Source organism: Capra hircus, chromosome 4 (genome assembly GCF_001704415.2).
Source record: "Capra hircus breed San Clemente chromosome 4, ASM170441v1, whole genome shotgun sequence".
Lineage (NCBI taxonomy): Eukaryota > Metazoa > Chordata > Mammalia > Artiodactyla > Bovidae > Capra > Capra hircus.
This window is the reverse complement of record NC_030811.1, coordinates 20,590,733-20,615,167: the sequence shown is the minus strand read 5'-3', so window position 1 is coordinate 20,615,167 and position 24,435 is coordinate 20,590,733. Positions and strand designations below refer to the sequence as shown.

The 24,435-nt window shown below is 40.4% G+C and overlaps 1 protein-coding gene across 1 annotated transcript in view; it reads right to left on the bottom strand.

Moving 5' to 3' along the window:
* The window catches only part of MTPN (myotrophin), a 77,323-nt gene extending 53,244 nt beyond the window's left edge, over window positions 1-24,079 (bottom strand). The window contains exon 1 of the mRNA XM_005679507.3: window positions 23,704-24,079. Coding sequence (XP_005679564.1) covers window positions 23,704-23,775 — 72 coding nt within the window. The 5' untranslated portion in view covers window positions 23,776-24,079. The remainder of the gene's footprint in view (window positions 1-23,703) is intronic.

Here is a 24,435-nt window from a genome sequence, read left to right as displayed (position 1 = left end):
ACAGGTGTGACCATTTTGGAGCACAGCATGTAAATTAATACCAGACACCTGACTGATTGTAGAACGCGGTAAAACTATTATATTTAAATCCTAAGTAGTTGAGTCAATGTCCCCAGTAATTCAGTTACAGCTAACCCTACATTTCCTCACTCAGAATTCAGGAGTCTGTAGGCTGAGTGTTTAGTTTTGTCATGATGACAGATCCTTTTGAGAACTAGATGGATGCAATCAATTCTCCGTTCCTATCCTGTCCTCCTCCCTCCCCTGCCACTCAAGGTTAAAAGTCCCTGCTGCTGCTGCTGCTGCTGCTGCTGCTGCTGCTAAGTCGCTTCAGTCGTATCCGACTCCGTGCGACCCCATAGACGGCAGCCCACCAGGCTCCCCGGTCCCTGGGATTCTCCAGGCAAGAACACTGGAGTGGGGTGCCATTTCCTTCTCCAATGCATGAAAGTGAAAAGTGAAAGTGAAGTCGCTTAGTCGTGTCCGACTCTTAGCGACCCCATGGACTGCAGCCTACCAGGATTCTCCGTCCATGGGATTTTCCTAAGGGTATTACTTTGCAAGAAAAATCATGTATTACTGCACTGGTGACATTAGTGGGTAAAACAGTACCAGAGTTATAAATTACAACATAGCTATGGATTCAAATGTATAATATCAGTACTTTAAATACTTTACATGGAACTTTATGATATAAGAAAAACAGATGGTACAACAAAAAGGTAGAAAGCCTGAGAAGTATAAAATAAGATCAACTTGCCCTTACTCTACATAGTTTTTACAAAGTTAACAGTAGAGTTCTCTCACACCAAATGCACTGAACTCTCAATATTACCAATATGAATTCATTTCAAAATAATGAACAATGACATCCATAACAAATAATCATTTATTTAGTGAATACCTGTTTAATAAATGTAATATATGAAAACACAGTTTCATAAAACACTTTGAATGTGTTTTAAACAATAGTTTTTTGTTACTTGCTACAAATACTAGGCTGATCCTGATGAAAGTGATCACCTTCTAAAATCCAATGGATCAGTCACCTCAGACATGTTCCCAATTGAGGGTTATTTTCACTGACAAAATTACTAATACTTGTAGAGGTACTACCACTTGTAGTTCACTTGTAATGGACATACCGCAATGGCAGCAACGGCTGAGAATCTGGCCAAAAAGAAAAAACAAAACTGTTCACAGTAAAAAACAAAAAACATATGCCTTGTTTAAGAATCAGAACTACAAAATAAGTCCTGTGTTTTTAACAGAGTTTTACAAATAATTATGTATCTCCATCTCTGGGACTCTTAACCTAGGACTATTCAAGGTTCTGAAAGTATATATTCAAATTACAGGCTTTATGTTCATTAACTGACTTATTAGCATCACACAGAACTAAGAGAAGGCAAAGAGATATCAATAAAATGTGTGCCAGAAAACATGTTAAGCGCAAATGTGTAGTCTTTTTAAGTATTTTTAATCAGTTAAAGTGTTAAGCTTCTATCTTTCCAACAACAACAAAAAAACACTTTAAAGTGGAATCCTGCAATAATTTAAGGCCTCAAATCTTACCATATGTTCCCATACATACCATCTATATACCGATAAAGAATCTTCAAATTTTCTTTTCTTTTCAAAATGACTACTTCAGGCATTTAAATTAGTTTTAAATAGCTGATTTACTTATTAAAAGCACACTTTTCTTCTTTGAAAGAAGCAAAGGTTTAAAAGCAATAGGTTAGAGTTGGATAGTTTCTACTAGGCTGGTGAAAAAGTAATTCAATTTTGGACTTCCCTTGTGGTTCAATTGGTAAAGAATCCGCCTGCAATGCAGGAGACCTGGGTTCGATCCCTGCGTTGGGAAGATCCCCTGGAGAAAGGAACAGCTACCCACTTCAGTATTCTGGCCTGGAGAATTCCAGGGATTATATAGTCCGTGGGGTCGCAAAGAGTCAGACATGATTGAGCCACTTTCACTTTCACTAGGCTCAAATGCATCTTTGTTAGTCAAAATAGGAACCATTACAACCAACACATTTTTGCCAATGAGAAGTAAGTCTGTTTATTTCTGGAGCATAAAAATCCGTGCTTTGGAATTCAACGAACTCTTGTAAAGCTTTTTCTGCCTCCTGCTGGTTGTTGAACCATTTTCCCTGCAAAAACGCTGTTGAGATTCTTGAAGAAGTAATAGTCAGTGGCGAGAGGTCAGGTGAATATGATGACTGAGGCAAAACCTTGCAGTCCAATTCATTCAACTTTTGAAACACTGGTTGTGCAACATGCAGTCATCGGGTGCTGTTGTGGAGAACTGTGCCTTTTCTGTTGACCAATGCCGGCTGCAGGCGTTGCAGTTTTCAGTACATCTCATCAATTTGCTGAGCAGACCTCTCAAATGTAATGGTTTCACCGGGATTCAGAAAGCTGTAGTGGATCAGATGGGCAGCAGACCACCAAACAGTGACGATGACCTACTTTGGTGCAAATTTGGCTTTGGGAAATGCTTTGGAGCGTCTTCTCACTCCAACCACTGAGTTGGTTGTTGCCAGTTGTTGTATAAAATCCACTTTTGGTTGCAGGTCACAATCTGATCAATATATGTTTCGCTGTTCTTGCATGGAATAAGAGAAGATGACACTTCAAAATGACAATTTTTTTTTTGTGGTCAGCTCATGAAGCACCCAGTTATTGTGCCTTTTTACCTTTCCAATTTGCTTCAAATGCTGAATGACTGTACAGGGGTCAATGCTGAGTTCTTCTGCAACTTCTATAGCCGTAAGAGGATCAGCTTCAATGATCCTCTCAACTGGTTGTTGTCAACTTCTGATGGCCCATCACTGCGTTTACTAATCTTCAAGGCTCTTGTCTCCTTGAACCACCACTGCACTGTACATTCCTTAGCAGTTCCTAAGCCAAATGCGTTGTTGATGTTGGGTGTTATCTCTGCTGCTTTACAACACATTTTGAACTCGAATAAGAAAATCACTCGAATCTGCTCTAACATCATTTCCCTGCTGCTGCTGCTAAGCCGCTTCAGTCGTGTCCGACTCTGTGCGACCCCATAGACGGCAGCCCACCAGGCTCCCCTGTCCCTGGGATTCTCCAGGCAAGAACACTGGAGTGGGTTGCTTTTTTCTTCTCCAATGCACAAAAGTGAAAAGTGAAAGTGAAGTTGCTCAGTCGTGTCCGACTCTCCAAGGCCCCATGGACTGCAGCCTACCAGGCTTCTTCATCCATGGGATTTTCCAGGCAAGAGTACTGGAGTGGGGTGCCACTGCCTCCTCCAATCATTTCTCTAGTCTAAAATAAATATAAAATACGCTTTCAAATTGCAGTGCTGGAGAACACTCTTGTGAGTCCCTTGGACTGCAAGGAGGTCAAACCAGTCAGTCCTAAAGGAAATCAACCCTAAATATTCACTGGAAAGACTGACGTTCAAGCCCAAATACTTTGGCCACCTGATGCAAAAAGCCAACTCACTGGAAAAGACTCTAATGCTGGGAAAGACTGAGGACAGGAGGAGAAGGGGGTGACAGAGGATGAGATGGTTGGCCAGCATCACCGATTCAATGACATGAGTTTAAGCAAACTCCGGGAGACAGTGAAAGACAGGGAAGCCTGGCTTGCTACAGTCTGTCGGGTTCCAAAGAGTCAGACACACAACTTAGTGACTGAACAACGACACAGCAAGTAATAAATCATTAGCAAAAACATAAAGTGAGAAATGTGAATTAAAATGATGTATAACATAACCACATTTACTTAGAAATGTACTCTAATATCAAACAGCAATGTTCAACAATGCAAAACTGCAATTACTTTTGTACCAACCTAATAACTGAAAATGTGAACTATTAGAATTTTTCACTGGTGACTATGGTTTTTCAGTAGTCATGTATGGATGTGAGAGTTGGACTATAAAGAAAGCTGAGCACTGAAGAATTGATGATTTTGAACTGTGGTGCTGAAGAAGACTCTTGAGAGCCCCTTGGACTGCAAGGAGATCCAACCAGTCCATCCTAAAAGAGATCAGTCCTGGGTGTTCATTGGAGGACCGATGTTGAAGCTAAAACTCCAATACTTTGGCCACCTGATGAGAAGAGCTGACTCATCTGAAAAGACCCTCATGCTGGGAGAGACTGAGGGCAGGAGGATAAGGGGACGACAGAGGATGAAATGGCTGGATGGCATCACCGACTCAATGGACGTGGGTTTGGGTAGACTCCGGTAGTTGGTGATGGACAGGGAGGCCTGGCGTGCTGTGGGTCATGGGGTCGCAGAGTTGGACATGACTAAGACACTTAACTGGTGGTATAAATTTTTAAATTTAACAAAATACATTTTTCTATGTAAATAAAAACTACCAAAATTAATAAAGTCTATCCAAAACAGTATAGCAGTAACTGAATGTGGAAAAAAGATTAGTATGATAAAAAGTAGCTTCATTTTCAATAAACTAATTCATGGCTCTGTAATTGGAATATATTCCCAAAAACTTATGGAGCCAGGGAAAGACCCTGTGTTCTGTTCTAAAGGTCTACATTCTTAAAAACAACATCTGTAAATAATCCTACGATAGGAAGAGACGGGGAAAAGACAGAAAAGAGTGGGGCAAGAAAGAAGAAAGAAAAATTATCTCTCTACAACTTCAGGCATGGTCTCTGTAGAAATTTGTTGAGTGAGAAGTGGGGGCGGTATATACTTTCTTAAGACTGTTTTGTCACCATCATATGTGAATGACAACTAAAATATATTTCTTTGTATCTTTTATTCCCGACAGAATTGCTTATTTCACTGTTTTCTAGTAACATCATAGCTAATACAAAGGTTAACCTCTTAGCAATTAATGTTATTTTGCCCAGAAGTTTACAGACTAAAAAAAGAAAAAAACAAAGTTCAGTTAATCATTTTAGCCAGCATCATCTATCTTGCTCCTCATTTGGGCTTATTAATTTTAAACAGAAATACAAGGACCCTCTTATTTCCAATCTGGGGTCTTTTTTCTGCAAACTTGTATCTCTATCAATCAATTCAAACTTATAAGTTCTTCCCTAACCAGCAAAAGCTAGTTACAATGTTTTATTTATTGTAACACTCAATCTTCAATTTTTTTCCACCTATAAGAAGAGAAGCAAAAAGCAAAGGAGAAAAGGCAAGATATAAGCATCTGAATGCAGAGTTCCAAAGAAGAGCAAGAAGAGATAAGAAAGGCTTCCTCAGCGATCAGTGCAAAGAAATAGAGGAAAACAACACAATGGGAAAGACTAGAGATCTCTTCAAGAAAATTAGAGATACCAAGGGAACATTTCATACTAAGATGGGCTCGATAAAGGACAGAAATGGTAGGGACCTAACAGAAGCAGAAGATATTAAGAAGAGGTGGCAAGAATACACAGAAGAACTGTACAAAAAAGATCTTCATGACCAAGATAATCATGATGGTGTGATCACTCACCTAGAGCCAGACATCTTGGAATGTGAAGTCAAGTGGGCCTTAGAAAGCATCACTATGAACAAAGCTAGTGGAAGTGATGGAATTCCAGTTGAGCTATTTCAAATCCTGAAAGATGATGCTGTGAACGTGCTGCACTCAATATGCCAGCAAATTTGGAAAACTCAGCAGTGGCCACAGGACTGGAAAAGGTCAGTTTTCATTCCAACCCCAAAGAAAGGCAATGCCAAAGAATGCTCTAGCTACCACACAATTGCACTCATCTCACACGCTAGTTCTCACACGCTAGTAAAGTGACGCTCAAAATTCTCCAAGCCAGGCTTCAGCAATACGTGAACTGAACTTCCAGATGTTTAAGCTGGTTTTAGAAAAGGCAGAGGAACCAGAGATCAAATCGCCAACATCCACTGGATCATCAAAAAAGCAAGAGAGTTCCAGAAAAACATCTATTTCTTCTTTATTGACTATGCCAAAGTCTTTGACTATATGGATCACAATAAATTGTGGAAAATTCTGAAAGAGATGGGAATATCAGACCACCTGACCTGCCTCTTGAGAAACCTATATGCAGGTCAGGAAGCAACAGTTAGAACTGGACATGCAACAACAGACTGGTTCCAAATAGGAAAAGGAGTACGTCAGGGCTGTATATTGTCACCCTGCTTATTTAACTTATATGCAGAGTACATCATGAGAAACGCTGGACTGGAAGAAGCACAAGCTGGAATCAAGTTTGCCGGGAGAAATATCAATAATCTCAAATATGCAGATGACACCACCCTTATGGCAGAAAGTGAAGAGGAACTAAAAAGCCTCTTGATGAACGTGAAAGAGGAGAGCGAAAAAGTTGGCTTAAAGCTCAACATTCAGAAAACGAAGATCATGGCATCCGGTCCTATCACTTCATGGGAAATAGATGGGGAAACAATTTTGGGGGGCTCCAAAATCACTGCAGATGGTGATTGCAGCCATGAAATTAAAAGACGCTTACTCCTTGGAAGAAAAGTTATGACCAACCTAGATAGTATATTCAAAAGCAGAGACATTACTTTGCCGACTAAGGTCCGTCTAGTCAAGGCTATAGTTTTTCCTGTGGTCATGTATGGATGTGAGAGTTGGACTGTGAAGAAGGCTGAGTGCTGAAGAATTGATGCTTTTGAACTGTGGTGTTAGAGAAGACTCTTGAGAGTCCCTTGGACTGCAAGGAGATCCAACCAGTCTATTCTGAAGGAGATTAGCCCTGGGATTTTTTTGAAAGGAATGATGCTAAAGCTGAAACTCCAGTACTTTGGCCACCTCATGCAAGTGTTGACTCATTGGAAAAGACTCTGATGCTGGGAGGGACTGGAGGCAGGAGGAGAAGGGGACGACAGAGGATGAGATGGCTGGATGGCATCACTGACTCGATGGACATGAGTCTGAGTGAACTCCGGGAGTTGGTGATGGACAGGGAGGCCTGGCGTGCTGCTATTCACGGGGTCGCAAAGAGTAGGACACGACTGAGCAACTGGACTGAAGTGAACTGAACTGATGTATTTCAAAAGTGGTTCTGAAACATTTCAATGCAAATGATGCAGAAAGAATACTCTGCTGGAATGAGTCAGACCAAATCCAATCCTTCCACTTATCAGTTGTAGAATTGCAGGCAATTTACTTACTTTCCATTTCCCTAACTATAAAATGGAGACAAGACCTACATGCATAGATATAAGGATTAAATTTCATACACATCTGTATGTTCATTAATTATGTGGGACCATAGCTGGCGTAAGTACTCAAAGAGAAGGCATATATTCTCACTATCTTCCCTTCTGAATGTTCTATAGCATTCATTCTCCTCTATATTGCAACCAAACATAACTTCTTGGCTCTTAAGGCTGTTTATTCTTTTTATACAGTTGTATGTTTTCTTAAAGCATTTTTACAGTTGCTAAGTTTTATTCATAGATCATGTATTAAACAGGGAAATAGTTCACTGAAAACCTACATAACTATCTACCTTATTTGTTGTTGGTGCTAAACACCCTTTTTGTTCTTTCCTGGTAGCTCAGCTGGTAAAGAATCCACCTACAATGTAGGAGACCCCGGTTCAACTCCTGGGTCAGAAACATCCCCTGGAGAAGGGAATAGCTACCCACTCCAGTATTCTGACCTGGATAATTCCATGGACTATACAGTCCATCGGGTCATAAACAGTCAGACACAACTGGATGATTTTCCGTTTCATACACCCTCTTATCAGAACCTACCCAGGAAAACTCATCCTCAACAGTTACTGAATACACTGGCCAACACTGCAGGTCTCAAATGATACTGGCTGAATGAACTGTGAATGAACCAGTGAGAACTGTGCTAACTAGCCTTCTTTTTCACTTCTAGAGTTGGAAATCAAGCCAGGTCATGTGACTGGCACTAATGCTGGAAAGAGAAGAATCTGGCACATTTCTGAGGATGGGTGACCTTTGATAGCCAAGAAGACTTTGTAAAATTCCCTTTCAGTTTTAAGATTTAAATTAGCTTGTTTGCATGTTTATAAGTAACGGTCTCTTGCCTAAGGTTCAAATTTACGATAAAAGCTCAATACTTTTAGAGAACTTCATTCAGCCTCTCTTCTCTTATCCCAATCTACATATGGCTTTCCATGACTTGCTTTTCCTTATAGTTCAGTATCTAAACCATAAAGATAATTGTTTTGGAAAGGCTGATCCCCAAAATAAGTTTTATATTTGATCATATCTTTTAATTATTTTAGTTCTCAAAAACTCAAGGGGGAAAAAATGAAATTTCGTTTACTGGACAACCTAGTTTTGGGAACTTGAGTGTTACACAGGAGTGAAGAAACTATGTCCCATGTGCCAAATCTAGGCTGCTGCCTATTTTTGTAAATAAGATTTTATTGGACACGCTCATTTGTTTACATATCATCTACAGCTGCTTTTAAACAATAACAGACATGAAAAGCGATAGAGACTGTAAGGCTTACAAAACCTAAGCCAAAAGCGACACTAAGAAAAGGGTCTAAAACAACAAAAACAGCACACATTTACTATACAGTTACAATATGTTAGGCATTGCTTTGTTAAAATTTACCTTAACTATCTCCTTTAAACATTGGGTAAAATTTTTGGATAAAATTTATGGTTAAAACATATAAACTGGGTACTATTATAATTCCTGTTTTCAGATGGGAAAGCTGAGGTCTGGTCAAAGTTAACAGGCGGACTGGGAGTCAAACCTAGGTCTACTGGAAACAGGAGTAGAAGAATAATTACTCTTCTTCAGGGGGTTTTAAAAATAACACTAAAGGTGTTTTCTAAGGACTTAGTCTGTGGCTAGAAAGCTTTCAATTTTATTGGTTTGATGGTCCACATGCTTTTATACTGTAAACAGTATGTAAGTACTACTACTTATAAGTAGCAGTAGTAGTAGTAAGTACTACTTAGTATGTAAGCATGGAATTAAGTATAGATTTTAATATCTGCCCACTAATACCAATGAAAGAAAAATGATTTTTACTTTTCACAAGAAATGAGCATAAAAACTACCTTTACTTTTACTGAGACTGTATGGTTTAAAAAAATTTTTTTTAATTTTTATTTATTTTTTAAAAACAAGTTTTACTGGGATTAAATGACAATTTAAAGCAATTATTAAAAAATGCATAGTAAATAAAATGGAGATACCCCATATCCAAGGTCAGGAGCAGCGGCTGTGAGGAGATACCCCACGTCCAAGGTCAGAGAAACCCCAGTAAGTCGGCAGGCACTGGAGCGGCTGTGAGATACCCCATGCCCAAGGGCAAAGGAGAAGCCCCAGCAAGATGGTAGGAGGGGTGGATTCGCATTTAGAATCAAACCCCATTCCTGCCAGAGACGCTCAGAGGGCTCAAACAAATCTTACGCGCACCAGGACCTAGGGACCCCACAGAGACTGAGAACTGTGTCTGAGCGTCTCCTGTGGAGGCACGGGTCCGCAGTGGACTGCCACAGGGCCAGGGGCTCTGGGTGCAGCAGACCTGGGTATGGCATAAGCCCTCTTGGACGAGGTCGCCATTAACCCCACCACAGAGCTGCCAGAACTTACCCAGGACTGGGAAATAGGCTCTTGGAGGGCACAAACAGAACCTTGTGTGTACCAGGACCCAGGAGAAAGGAGCAGGGACCCTTACAAGAGACTGACCCAGACTTGCCGGGGAGTGTCCAGGAGTCTCTGCAGAGGCGTGGGTCGTGGTGGCCTGCTGCAGGGTTGGGGGCACTGAGTGCAGCAGTGCACGCATGGGACCTTCTGAAGGAGGTCGAGTTATTTTCATTACCTCCACCATAGTTGGGCTTCAGGTCAAATAACAGGGAGGGAACAGAGCCCCTCCCATCAACAGAAAACTGGATTAAAGATTTACTGAGCATGGCCCCGCCCATCAGAACAAGACCCAGTTTCCCCCTCAGTCAGTCTCTCCCATCAGGAAGCTTCCATAAGCCTCTTAATCCTTCTCCAACAGAGGGCTGCTACTGCTAACTCGCTTTAGTCGTGTCCAACTCTGTGCAACCCCATAGATAGCAGCCCACTAGGCTCCTCTGTCCCTGGGATTCTCCAGGCAAGAACACTGGAGTGGGTTGCCATTTCCTTCTCCAATGTGTGAAAGTGAAAAGTGAAAGGGAAGTCACTCAGTCATGCCCGACTCTTAGCAACCCCAGGGACTGCAGCCCACCAGGCTCCTCCGTCCATGGGATTTTCCAAGAGTACCGGAGTGGGGTGCCATTGCCTTCTCCGCCACCAGAGGGCAGACAGACGGAAAACCACAATCACAGAAAATGGCCCAATCGAATCACATGGACCACAGCCTTGTCTAACTCAATGAAACTATGAACCATGCTGTGTAGGGCCACCCAAGACGGACAGGTCATGGTGGAGAGTTCTAGCAAAATGTGATCCACTGGAGAAGGGAATGGCACCCACTTCAGTATTCTTGCCTTGAGAACCCCATGAACAGTATGAAAAGACAAAGAAAGGACACTGAAAGATGGACTCCCCAGGTCAGTAGGTGCCCAATATACTATTGGAAATCAGCAGAGAACTAACTACAGAAAGAATGAAGAGATGGAGCCAACGCAAAAACACCACCCAGCTGTGGATGTGACTGGTGATGGAAGCAAGGTCCGATGCTGTAAAGAGCAATATTACATAGGAACCTGGAATGTTAGGTCCATTAAGTTAAAGTTAAGTCACTCAGTCGTGTCTGACTCTTTGTGACCCCACGGACTGTAGCCCACCAGGCTCTTCCATCCATGGGATTCTCTAGGCAAGAATACTGGAGTGGGTTGCCATTTCCTTCTCCAGGGATCGAACCCTGACCCAGGGATCGAACCCAGGTCTCCCGCATTGGAGGCAGATGCTTTAACCTCTGAGCAGATGCTTTAACGTCTGAGCCACCAGGTCCATAAATCAAGGTAAATTGGAAGTGGTCAAACAGGAGATGGCAAGAGTGAACATCAACATTTTAGGACTCAGTGAACTAAAATGGACTGGAATGAGTGAATTTAACTCAGATGACCATTATATCTACTACTGTGCGCAAGAATCCCTTTGAAGAAATGGAGTAGCCATCACAGTAAATGAGTCTGAAATGCAGCACTTGGATGCAATCTCAAAAAAGACAGAATGATCTGTTTGTTTCCAAGGCAAACCATTCAATATCACAGTAATCCAAAGTCTATGCCCTGACCAGTAATGCTAAAGAAGCTGAACTTGAACTGTTCTAAGAACACCACAAGACCTTCTAGAACTAACACCCAGAAAAGACGTCCTTTTCATTATAAGGGACTGGAATGCAAAAGTAGGAAGTCAAGAAACACCTTGGGTAACAGGCAAATTTGCCCTTGGAGTACAAAATGATGCAGGGCAAAGGCTAAGAGAGTTTTGCCAAGAGAATGCACTGGTCACAGCAAACACCCTCTTTCAACAACACAAGAGAATACTCTACAATGGACACCACCAGATGGTCAACACTGAAATCAGACTGATTATATTCTTTGCAGAAGGAGAAGCTCTTACAGTCAGCAAAAACAAGACCGGGAGCTGACTGTGGCTCCGATCACGAACTCCTTATTGCCAAATTCAGACTTAAATTGAAGAGTGGGGAAAATCACTAGACCATTCAGGTATGACCTAAATCAAATCCCTTATGATTATACACTGGAAGTGAGAAACAGATTTAAGGGACTAGATCTGATAGCTAGAGTGCGTGATGAACTATGGACGGGGGTTTGTGACACTGTACAGGAGACAGGGATCAAGACCATCCCCAAGAAAAAGAAATGCAAAAAACCAACAAGGCTGTCTGAGGAGGCCTTACATATAGTTGTGAAAAGAAGGGAAGCGAAAAGCAAAGGAGAAAAGGAAAGATATACCCATTTGAATGCAGAGCTCCAAAGAACAGCAAGGAGAGATAAGAAATCCTTCCTCAGTAATCAGTGCAGGGAAATAGAGGAAAAGAAAGAATGGGAAAGACTAGAGATCTCTTCAAGAAAATCGGAGATATCAAGGAAACATTTCATGTAAAGATGGGCTCGATAAAGGACAGAAATGGTCTGGACCTAACAGAAGCAGAAGATATTAAGAAGAGGTGGCATGAATACACAGAAGAACTGTACAAAAAAGATCTTCATGACCCAGATAATCATGATGGTGTGCTCACTCTCCTAGAGACAGACATCCTGGAATGTGAAGTCAAGTGGGCCTTAGGAAGCATCACTATGAACAAAGCTAGTGCAGGTATGGAACTCAACTGGAGCTATTTTAAATTCTACAAGATGATGCTGTGAAAGTGCTGCACTCAATATGCCAGCAAATTTGGAAAACTCAGCAGTGGCCACAGGACTGGAAAAGGTCAGTTTTCATTCCAATCCCAAAGAAAGGCAATGCCAAAGAATACTCAAACTACTGCATAATTACACTCATCTCATACGTTAGTAAAGTAATGCTCAAAATTCTCTAAGCTAGGGTTCAGCAATACGTGAACCATGAATTTGCAGATATTCAAGCTGGTTTTAGAAAAGGCAGAGGAACCAGAGATCAAACTGCCAACATCGACTGGATCATTGAAAAAGCAAGAGAGTTCCAGAAAAACATCGATTTCTGCTTTATTGACTATGCCAAAGCCTTTGACTGTGTGGATCACAATAAACTGTGGAAAATTCTGAAAGAGATGGGAATACCAGACCACCTGACCTGCCTCTTGAGAAATCTGTATGCAGGTCAGGAAGCAACAGTTAGAACTGGACATGGAACAACAGATTGGTTCCAAATAGGGAAAGAAGTACGTCAGGCCTGTGTATTGTCACCTTGCTTATTTAACTTATATGAAGAGTACATCATGAGAAACACTGGGCTGGCTGAAGCACAAGCTGGAATCAATATTGCCAGGAGAAATATCAATAAGCAGATGAAACCACCCTTATGGCAGAAAGTGAAGAAGAACTAAAGAGCTTCTCAATAAAAATGAAAGAGGAGAGTGAAAAAGTTGGCTTAAAACTCAACATTCAGAAAACTAAGATCATGGCATCTGGTCCCATCACTTCATGGCAAAGAGATGGGAAAACAGTGGAAACAGTGACAGACTTTATTTTGGGGGGCTCCAAAATCACTGCAGATGGTGACTGCAGTCAAGAAATTAAAAGATGCCTGTTCCTTGGAAGAACTGTTATGACCAACCTAGACAGCATATTAAAAACCAGAGATATTACTTTGCCAACAAAGGTTGGGGTAATCAAGGCTATGGTTTTTCCAATAGTCATGTATGGATGTGAGAGTTGGACCATAAAGAAAGCTGAGCGCCAAAGAATTGATGCTTTTGAACTGTGGTGTTGGAGAAGACTCTTGAGAGTCCCTTGGACTGTTAAGGAGATACAACCAGTGCATCATAAAGGAAATCAGTCCTGAATATTCATTGGAAGGACTGATGCTAAAGCTGAAACTCCAATCCTTTGGCCACCTGATGCAAAGAACTGACTCATTTGAAAAGACTCTGATGCTGGGAAAGATTGAAGGTGGGAGGAGAAAGAGACAGCAGAGGATGAGTTGGTTGGATGGCATCACCGAGTCAATGGACATGAGTTTGAGTAAACTCCAGGAGTTGGTGATGGACAGGGAGGCCTGGTGTGCTGCAGTCCATGGGGTCGCAAAGAGTCGGATACAACTGAGCGACTGAACTGAACTGAAAATGGAAACACATTTAGGACTTATTTATATATTTGAGTGTTTTTCTTGGTAATAATATTTTCAAATGCTGTTACTAAAAGCTTTTTTCATGTATGTAATCTTATTTTTTAACTGAAATATAAATGACCTACATACAACACTACATTAGTTCCAGGTGCACAACATAGTGATATCACACTTATAAAGATTCCAAAATGATCCCCATGATTAGTATAGTTACCATCTGTCACCACAGAAAGTTATTACCATATTAACTATATTCACTACACTGTACATTTCATCTGTGTGACACATTTATTTTGTAACTGGAAGATTATAACTCTTCATCTCCTATTTCACTCAACTCTCCCACCCTCCTCCCCTCTGGCAACCAACTATTTGTTCTCTTATCTATGCATCTGTTTTGTTATGTTTTGATTACTTATTTTGCTTTTAGATTCCACATATAAGTGAAACTATACAGTATTTGTCTTTCTCTGATTTACTTCACTTAATATGATAATCTCTGGGTCAATCCATGTTGCTGCAAATGACATTATTTCATTCTCTTTTTACGGCTGAGTAATATTCCTTCGTATATACACATGGCACATGCTTCATTCTTCTGCTGATGGATGCTTAGACTGCTTCCATATCTTGCCTATTGTAAATAATGCTGTAAAGAAATTAAGAATTTGAAAATACTTAACTGAAATTCTAAAATGATTGTCATAAGAGGTTATAAGTGGAAGTTAGTTTTATACCTATATAACTGCTATCATTACTGTTGTTTTTCACAACTATTATAGTAGTAAGGAAAAGGTGAATAGAGTAGTTTGAAACTGAGCTTTGTTTAAGTGAGGAAATGAAGAAATATTTATACTAAGAACATATGTTTTAAAGAGGAATATGGTTAAAAAAAAAACTTTGGAAAAAACGAAGGAAGGGTCAATTGTTGGAGATACTTCAAATTTAACTAAGCTACAGGTGGGTAAGAGATAATGTGATAAATACTGGAAATACAAAGATAAGCTCTAACTTCAAAAACTGTACAGCATAACAGGGCAGACAGGCAGGCAAAATTAATACAGGGTTCTTAACTGCAAGCAACAGAAACCAACTCACACTGATGAACAGAAACGTACAGATATTAAAAGCAGCTCTCCGAATTGCTGAGACATTTGAAGAACCACACTCAGGAAATGGGTAGGAACCAAGTGAGGAGGCTTAAAGGCAAGAAATCAAAATCAAAATCAAAATTTGTGACACGAACCACCTGGGTAGAGAAAAGATACCACAACAGACACTACTTCTCCTTTTGGAAACTGGATGCTTTATTGCAGACACTTCATCTTTTCCTGTGCCTGAGTATTGCCTCCAGATAAAAGCATCCAATTAGCCATATTTGGGTTATGGCCCATTTCCTAAACTTTGGGCAGTAAGAAAGCAATTTATTTGTCCTTTTCTGCTTGTGCAGTGGGAGCTAGGCCTTGCATTTCACCAAGATTCATACTATATGTAAATAGCAGAAAAGAAAATGAAGTCGCTCAGTTGTGTCTGACTCTGCGACCCCATGGACTATAGTCTACACCAGACTCCTCTGTCCATGGGATTCTCCAGGCAAGAATACTTGAGTGGGTTGCCATTTCCTTCTCCAGGAGATCTTCCTGACTCAGGGATCGAACCCAGGTCTCCCACATTGCAGGCAGACTGCTTTACCCTCTGGGCCACCAGGGAAGCCATATACATAGCAGGGCAGTCTTCAAAAACAGGAAGGGGCTCAAAGGCTGCGAGGTCCACCCCCAGGAAAACAAACGCCTCTCTACAAACACTGTAAATTAAATCGAGACTTGCAGAAATATTTTGAGGAGTCTCTGTGTTCTCAGTTTGAAAGGCATTAGTCAAATACTTAAATAATAATAAGTGATAAACTCCTATAACTGGCACCGTTGCTTTTTTAACCATTCATTAAGACAAAACTCTTGGAACATTCAAAACTTAAGAGATATATTCCACAGAGAAAGGGTTTCTTAAGCCACACACAGTTTTTCAAACTCAAATCCACTGACTTGTTAGTCAAGCCAAAAGCCCATAAGTCTTAAGTTTAAGCAACTCTACATTAAAACATAATACAATAAGAAAGCTCTATATTACTAGCATACTACACTGGCTTAAAAGAGAGATCAATAATACAGGAAATGTTATGCAAAACAAAAACTTTAAAAATAAGCAGAAATTTACCAAGCAAATAGAGTGGAACAAAAAAAGAATATAACAGTGGTAATAGCTATATAAAGCACTTCATTAGAAAACAGTGCAATGCAGTGAAACAGGCACCTGTTCAGGACAGAAAAAGTGAACTGAAGCCCTAATCCTAATTAGCAGTATAATCTGAGTCAAGTCCTTTAATATCTTAATTTTTCCTCATTTACAAAATGAGGAAGGTAGATTAGATGATCTTTGAGTAGTTTCACTTCTAAACAAATGTTGGGTTGTTATTAATAACAATGGTTAATATTTATCGGCACTCACTATAATCCAGGGAAAATAGTATACAGTTTACATATATTAAGTAGGTATCATTATCCCCACTTTCTCCAAATCAGGAAATTCAAGCTCTAAGCAGTTAACTACCTCACTGAAAGTGATCAGGTTAATAAGCTAGCCAGAATTTTATTCCAAAAGGATGAGACGGCTGGATGGCATCACCGACTCGATGGACGTGAGTTTGAGTGAACTCCGGGAGTTGGTGATGGACAGGGAGGCCTGGCGTGCTGTGATTCATGGGCTCGCAAAGAGTTGGACATGACTGAGCGACTGAACTGAAAACAACAACAGAAGATAAAGCCAAGAGACAAACCGGGAAAAACACTTGCAAAACGTATGATAAAAACTAACTTAATTTATAAAAGGCTCATACAAATCAATTAAAAAACCAGACCGATTACCTACGAGAAAAATGAAAGAAAGGTATAAACAAGAAACCTGAGGAAATGAATACAAATGCTAAAAGTTCTGATGTTTCATTTCCTCATTAAAGAAATGCAAATCACCTATTCAAATAGCAAAAATGCAATGTCATTAGGGAATGGTCAGTCTCGCATGCTACTGACTTGCGTCTAAGTTGATAAAACTCATTCGGAGGGTCATAGAGCTATGGCCTTAGAAACTGTCAAGGTGTGTACACACGTACAAACATGTCTATATATACATATAAAGGTAATCACAATAACATGAGCCAGAAAAAAGATGTTTATTATGGAGCATTAGTTAAATTATGGTATATCCATAAAATGGAATAATATGCACCACTTAAGAAGGAGGGATGACTAAATGCAATGTAGAACCTAAGATAAATTATTAAGGAATTTAAAAAAAAGTTAAGTGCAGAAGTGTGCCTAGAAATTTTTTAAAGTGGGGAAATGGATGAGTAAGTGGGTTTCCCAATGTTTTTCTGGAATTACTTACAAGAAGCTGTTAAGAATGGCTAACTTTGTTCACAGGTACTGGCACAGAGAGCCACAGGTGCTGTATTTTCTAGTCTGTACCTGAGTTAATTTCACTTGTTAAAGTTAACAGTAATTATCTAGAGAGCAGAATTACAGACCAAATGTTGTCTTTTATACTTTTCTGTCTTTAAAAAACCTAATAAAATCTTTATTTTAAATAAAAAAACACTCCAGTAGAGATAACGGGCAAGGGGTACTTTGTTGTATTTTATTAACAGGAAGGCCTGGCATGCTGCAATCCATGGGGTCGCAAAGAGTCAGACATGATTGAGCAACTGAACTGATGATTCTATCAATACAGCTTTATCCTTTAAATAATAAGTATGTTATTTTAAAATTTAAATCAGCTTTATTACACTTTTACTTGTTTGCCCTAGTTTTGTATAATGTTTAGATTCTCAAAGCAAAACATGACAAATAGCTGATGTACATATGAGTAAACACTCCTCCTGCAATGTAAAAAAGATCGTCTCATTTTAAATTCAAAGTAAGAGACACACAGAAAAGTATCTAAACTATTCTGTATCTACTGAAGGCACCTTTTGTAAAAAGCTGACCTACTGGCTTTCTGACTGGGTCACAAGCCCTACTGCAGAAAGGGCCTAAACACGGTGACAAATTCTTATAAGAAACAAACTGGTAATTTAAAAAAGAAACAAAAAAGAGGAAACTATGTAAAACTAATATATGCAAGATAGTTTGAATCAGGACCTCTTTTCAACTGCCTATTTTATTAGGAAAGTGAAACATGATCCCAATAAGTCATGCAATTTCTAAAGATTAGAGTTAATACTTTTCCTCAGGTTCAAGAGATCCTTTTCTCTCACAAGATGAACAATTCTTGCTTTTCAACCTATCAGAATGTCAAAGGCAGGTGTAACTAGAAAGGGGCTGGAGTGGGAAAGAAAACCACAGAGAAAAAGAAGTTAGAGACCTGATGTCTAGTGTTTCACAGTAAGTGAAACAGAAGCACATGTAAACAAGAGTACATATATCAGACCTGCTGGAGAGTCTAAGGTAACTACTTACCATACCACTCACAAGCGTTCACCTGAGAGCCGGAGTCTCAAAACTAAACACAAAGCTTACCTCTAAGTAGTCTCAATGGATAATTACCATCTTGCTGTGATTGTTTTTAATACTTAATTATACTCCATAATATATCATTCCTGAGTTATCTAGCATCATTGAAAAATGAAAGTCAATGTTATGCTTACGTATAAGAGCTCTGACGTCAGAGAGACTGACTTAAAATCTCAGCTTTGTCAATCAAGAGCTCTATGATCTTGGGCAAGTTGTTTAACCTTTGGCTTTGTTTCTTCATCTCTAAAACCTCTAATATTGGGTTAACAAATCAACTGCGTTCATGGGTTGGTGAGATAAATAAAAACAGTTACACTTCCACATGGCTTCACAGCATTCAAATAGTTTTAAGAACATACTTTTTGAAAAAAGTGCCATTTGTTTAAACCATTCTGAATAGAAATCTCAATACCTCAGTCAACTTTTGTTTCTTCTTAAAGCAAACAGACACAACTTAACTTTTTCTATAGGATAATTATTAATACAAATGATAAGATTATGTATGACTATGAGGGCTTCACAGGCAGCACAGCAATAAAGAATCTGCCTGCCAATGCAGGAAATGCAAGAGACGCAGGTTAGATCCCTGGTCAGGAAAATCCCCTGGAGTAGGAAATGGCAACCTACTCCAGTATTCTTGCCTGGAAAATTCCATGGATAGAGGAGCCTGGCGGGCTACAGTCTACGGGGTAGCAAAGTCGGACACAACTGAACATGCCCACGTGCACGCACACATTTCCAGAAGCTATCAGTTTCTTTAGGAACACTTTTGAGAAGATAGCACCTGACAAGACTTAAAGTTTATAGAGAAGTCTCCATGCTAATTATTTCCAAATGTAACAATTTTAAAAGGAAACAGCTAAAATTTTAAAAAACTATAGCCGTTTTACTATATCCTTGCTGCTGCTAAGTCGCTTCAGTCGTGTCCGACTCTGTGCGACGCCATAGACGGCAGCCCACCAGGCTCCCCCGTCCCTGGGAGTCTCCAGGCAAGAACACTGGAGTGGGTTGCCATTTCCTTCTCCAAGGCATGAAAGTGAAAAGTGAAAGTGAAGTCGCTCAGTCATGTCCGACTCTTCGTGACCCCATGGACTACAGCCCACCAGGCTCCTCCGTCCATGGGATTTTCCAGGCAAGAGGACTGGAGTGGGGTGCCATTGCCTTATTCACAATCAAGTAACTTGTGCTTGCCTCTTGCAAGCCCCTTTCTCATCTTCCTAAGGTGCTCACGCTAAGTAAGTTACTGTGAGCTAAGAAGCCAGATAACCATTTCATGACAGATTGATCCGGTGAAAAATACATGGGCTGTAAAGACAGCTCTGTGTTTAAATCCCAGGTATGCTACTTATTTTGTGACCTTGTCAAATTACTTAACTTCTCTTTAGCTTCAATTTCCTCATCTTTAAAATGGGAATGCAATTATCTACACTGAAACGCTGTGGTAAAAGGCAAATAAAAATTGAGGTAAAAATCTTACAGTACCTGCCAAAATAAGTCATCTTGTCAATAATTATTATTACATAACTAATGCAGGATATTAAAACTACAGTGAACTTAAGAATATAAAGGATTTATTTGGAACATATGCTTTTAACGTGTGAGATTCCTTGGCACCATACTGGAGATACAAAGATGAAAAAGGATAATGTAACTATCCTCCAGAGGCTCACAGCCTTTAATTAAAGACAGACACACAAACAAAATCATAGCAATTTGGTAAGTGAAACAGTAGAAGCAGCACTCCATTTGAAGTCAAAATGCCTTTCTGGAAGAGGTGATAGTTAAGCTAAGAGGATAAATAGATCACCAGGTAGGACTTAGGGACTGCGGTGAACTGACTTGGTCAGGAAGGATGAAAGATCACAGGTGAAGAAAATATACAAGTAAGAAACAGCTTGGTGAGGTCTGGAACAGAGCACGTGTAAAGAGGAGAGTTTAAAAAGGCCAGCACAGGCCAGATCTTCATGATCTGGGATGCCAAACCAAGGAGGAGTTGGCCCTTTTAAAAATAAATAATGGGGAATCACAAAAGTATAAGAGTAATGAAGGAGGATGGCTGAAAAAGACGCTCAGATTCCTATTACATAGAGATTCCTCCAGCTGAGACGTTCCAGCTGACCAGGGACGAGAGAGAAACTACAGTCAAGGAAAATATAGTCCAGGTGGTCAAGCAGCAGTTAATTTAAAGTAATGACGTTAAGAGAAAGGAACTAAGAAATAAGGTAGTCTTGATACCACTCAAAAATTTGGGGAAATTCCCCAATTTCTAGTTTGGGCAAATGGGTGGGTCATGAAGTCATTAGAAGGTGGACAAGAAAAATAGAAACATTCAGGATTTATCTGAATGCAGTTATTTACTAAGTCTGGAGTGCAAATGAAGGCTGAGTTAACACCAATGGGAGAAATTAACATAAAGGCAGAAATGGAAGGCAAAAAAAAGGCATTCAGATGAATCACACAGATTGAAAACGGTGACTACTACTACCACTGCTGATGAATATCCTACTTTGTGTCTTTCACTTGTTTTCCAATTGAACAAACTGTTACATGTGAGATGTTACTTTTAATCTACATGCTACCTTATCAGTATGAATGCTTTTTCCAGAGGTCAGCTGAACATTAATGTCTAAGTTTTCTGAGCATCACTATCATGCCAAAATTAGCAAAGTGTTGGGGGCCTGCACAGTACCCAATAAAAATGGAAGAATTAATATAGTCTTTATATTTAATTTCTTATAGTCAAGAAACCAAACTGCTTCAGATACTGTTTTAATGATGATTCAGATAAGCATGTAACATGGAATAATCTGTTTTTCTTTATATGTTGCTTTTTTCATTTAGGAATATATAATTTTCAATGGTTTTGGAACTTTGAATTTATTTTTCAGAATTCGAGAATTCACCCCAAGCCAACAATTTATGCCTATCCACACTCCAGACTTCTGTACAGAAGTCAGTAGAAAAGTACAATTATTGCTTTTTAAAACATTAATTTTAAGGAAAAATACTAAACTGCTTCACCTACAGGTCCATTCTTATACATTAACAATGTGAGAGATCTTCACAGGTGTACTCAGGAAGAGTATTTTAAAGATTCTCACCCCTTAGAAGGAAAACTAGAGAACATGTTTCTTTATGTACTTTCTTTGTACACAACTCAGATAAATGCAGATCACATAAACTTAGAAAATAATAATGACTGCCCACCAGATGAAAAAGGTAAATCTATGAATAAGCAGGGAAGATGGAAGCTGGGCAGAAGAAACCATGTTAGGAGGACTTGAAATATAAAAAGGCACAACAGGAGAACTCAGTCAGTGAAAAATGGAGGGCTAGTTTTTGGCTGTTTTATCATTTTTCATTAACAAAGCAAAAGATATTTTAAGAGACTCAACAGTCTCTTAGTTTTTACTCGATAAACACTAAGAAAAGAAAAAGCTCCATGATCTGTTCAAAGAATTACTTTTTTGGATAAATCAGTTCTTAATACTTTCTTTTGATGCCTACCCTTCGCTCTTAAGCACATCTTTTTTGTTAATGAGTGTAGGCAGTATGGTTGTATTAGGGAAAAATCAAAATTAAACGGAATAGAATGACCTAACTTAAAAACCGAAAACAAATCAATCCATTGTTACTAGCACTTATTTTTACACAAATGTTTTTGTGTGACTGAAAACTGCATAATCTGCCTGGATGTGGACCTTGGAAATGTCCTGCTAGAGATCTTGGTATAATAAATTTTCACAATTACAGTTTAGACTGTGAGACTGCATGGAGCAGTGAAGGAGTCTAAGTCTGGGAGTCAGCAGTTTAGTTCTGCCTTCCTTTGTTATCTCTGTAACTAGATTTTTTTTTTCCGCCTTATGCACCCTGTATTTCAGTAATCTTACCTGTAAAATGGGACTAATAAAAAGATTTACTTCACAAGATGCACAAGGATAATGTAACAGGAAGACACTATGTAAAGCATGTTATTTTTGAAGCTGCAAGCTCAGTCCTTAACTTTTCAAATCTCAAGAATATAAAATAAACTAGGTGCCACCATTAGCAGAAAAACAAGGCCACTCACTTCCAGAGTACTGCATGCAGTGTCTCACCACTGGAATTATACCATGAAAAGTTCCAAGTAACTTCTTTGCTTTAACCTTACATTGAAACATCCAAGAAGACTGGTTTCAGACTCCCACTAGCTGAAGGCAGTTAACAGTATCCTAAAAATCCACCTCAAAGGACTAAGAAGATAATCTGCATGCGCAAAGTCTAGATTGTAATGGTATTAAACAGAGTAAAAACTAACAGTAGTTTGCCCTGCACAATCCTGTAAGTTTTAAGAAACTCTGCTTTTGCTCACTTGCTTCTAACAGTCCACTGTGAAGCAGAAACACAGCATCATATACCAGTGGTCACAGCCTTTGAAGAACTAGAAGCTGGATCAGATTCTCAAGCTTTTAGAAGTTGAGCAAGATGCCCTCCATGATCGTATCACAAAGTTACACATTTCAGAAACAACATGTGCTCCATATTTATGTAATAAAGTCCTATTTTATTTTGGAAGATTTCTTTTTAGATCACCACTATTAGAATCACATATAAGTTCTCTCATAATTACACCAGGGGTAATTTCAGGGTCCAAAGGCAGGCCGTTGGAATTTTAAGTTTACCACTCCATCACAACATGGATTCACATTTGGGTTTAGGTTTGAGATTAGCTTTCTTCATCATGATTTTCCCTCTAAATGTACTGTGACTAAACTACATTACTTTTTATTACACATGTAAGCACTTCTGATGGAATCTAGGAGAAAGATGTAATCACTGAAGTTAACCCGCTGGTTTGAAAACTGCTCAAGTATCATAAACACTCCCAGATGCTAACTGACAACTTGACCACTGGAAGCAAATTAAGTTATTCGTTGCAGCGAGGGAGAGGAAAAGAGGCCACACCCAAAGTTAAGAGTTCACAGTGAAGTGACACCAAGTTTCAGAATTTTAACTACTGCTATTTTCGGTACTCCTTTTTTTCTTTCACGGTCAAGGAATACTTTAAATTCATAACAGACCCAAAGTTAAATAGAAAACGTTACTCTGGTTCTAATCACTTTAAGTTACTTCGTTCATTAGTGGGCAGGTCCAAGATGGAGAATTACCTCATCCAAAGATTGGAAGTAATGCTGGCGTCGAACAGGGCCGAACTCAAGTCCTCAGTGCTCTTAAGCGACTCTAGAAGAGCTGGTCACCCACTCTCCCCTCCCCCGAGAAGCCAGGAAGGCAAGACCCTGTGTCATCACGGCAGTTATCGGACCCAGAACGCGACCGTTTCCTGCGGACCCAGTTTTCGGCTTTAGACGCTCCCGGCCTCCCACTCTCTCCGCGCCACCTCCATCCAGGAGGTCGCCCCCGCTTCCTCGGCCTCCTCTCCACCCCACCTCGGTGCTCTCGCCGACTCCACTCATTCCCCCCACTTACCTTGGCCACGTAGTCTTTCACCTCATCCAGGTCTCCGTTTTTCAGGGCCCACATGAACTCCTTGTCGCACATCACTGCAGCGGGGCGGGGCGGGCCGGCTGGCCGGACAGCAAGACGAGGAGGCGGTGGCAGCGGCAAGCGGATCCCGCCGGGCGAGAGGGACACAGGACCGCGCGGTAGCCGCACAGAAGAGAAGGCGGGGTAGGCGGCCAGGCGGGCGAGGCAGTTGGCCGCGGCGACCGTTAGGGCGGGAGAAAGAAGTTGGTTTTTTTTTTTTTTTGCGGCCACCGGGCCCAGCAGAGCAGGTTCCGCCTGGCCGAGAAGCAGCAGGAGCGCTTGCACTTCCGGTTCACTCCCGGCTAGGACCGTCCCCCAACTTCCTCTTCCTCTTCCCCGCGGCGGAACGCCCTGCTCGGGACCCCGCCCCGAAGGCGCGCGGCGGTTCGCTCCGCGTGCGCAGACGCAGTGACTGAGTCGCCGGGCGAACGTGGGTCGGGGAGTAGTGGGCATGTCTGGGAGACCAGACAACTGGGTTGGAGGTCGAGAAGGGCCGGAGCGCTAGTGGAGGAACTGAGCAGCGTGAATGGGAAAAACTTAAAGTAACAACTCATAATGTTGGAGCGCACCCTGCTCACCTTCTAAGTGTTCAGTAGAAATTGAATTCCTTCCGTTTTCCTTCCTCTCCTTCCTTCCCTTCCTTGCTCTTTCCTTTCCTTCCTCCACTATCGAGCA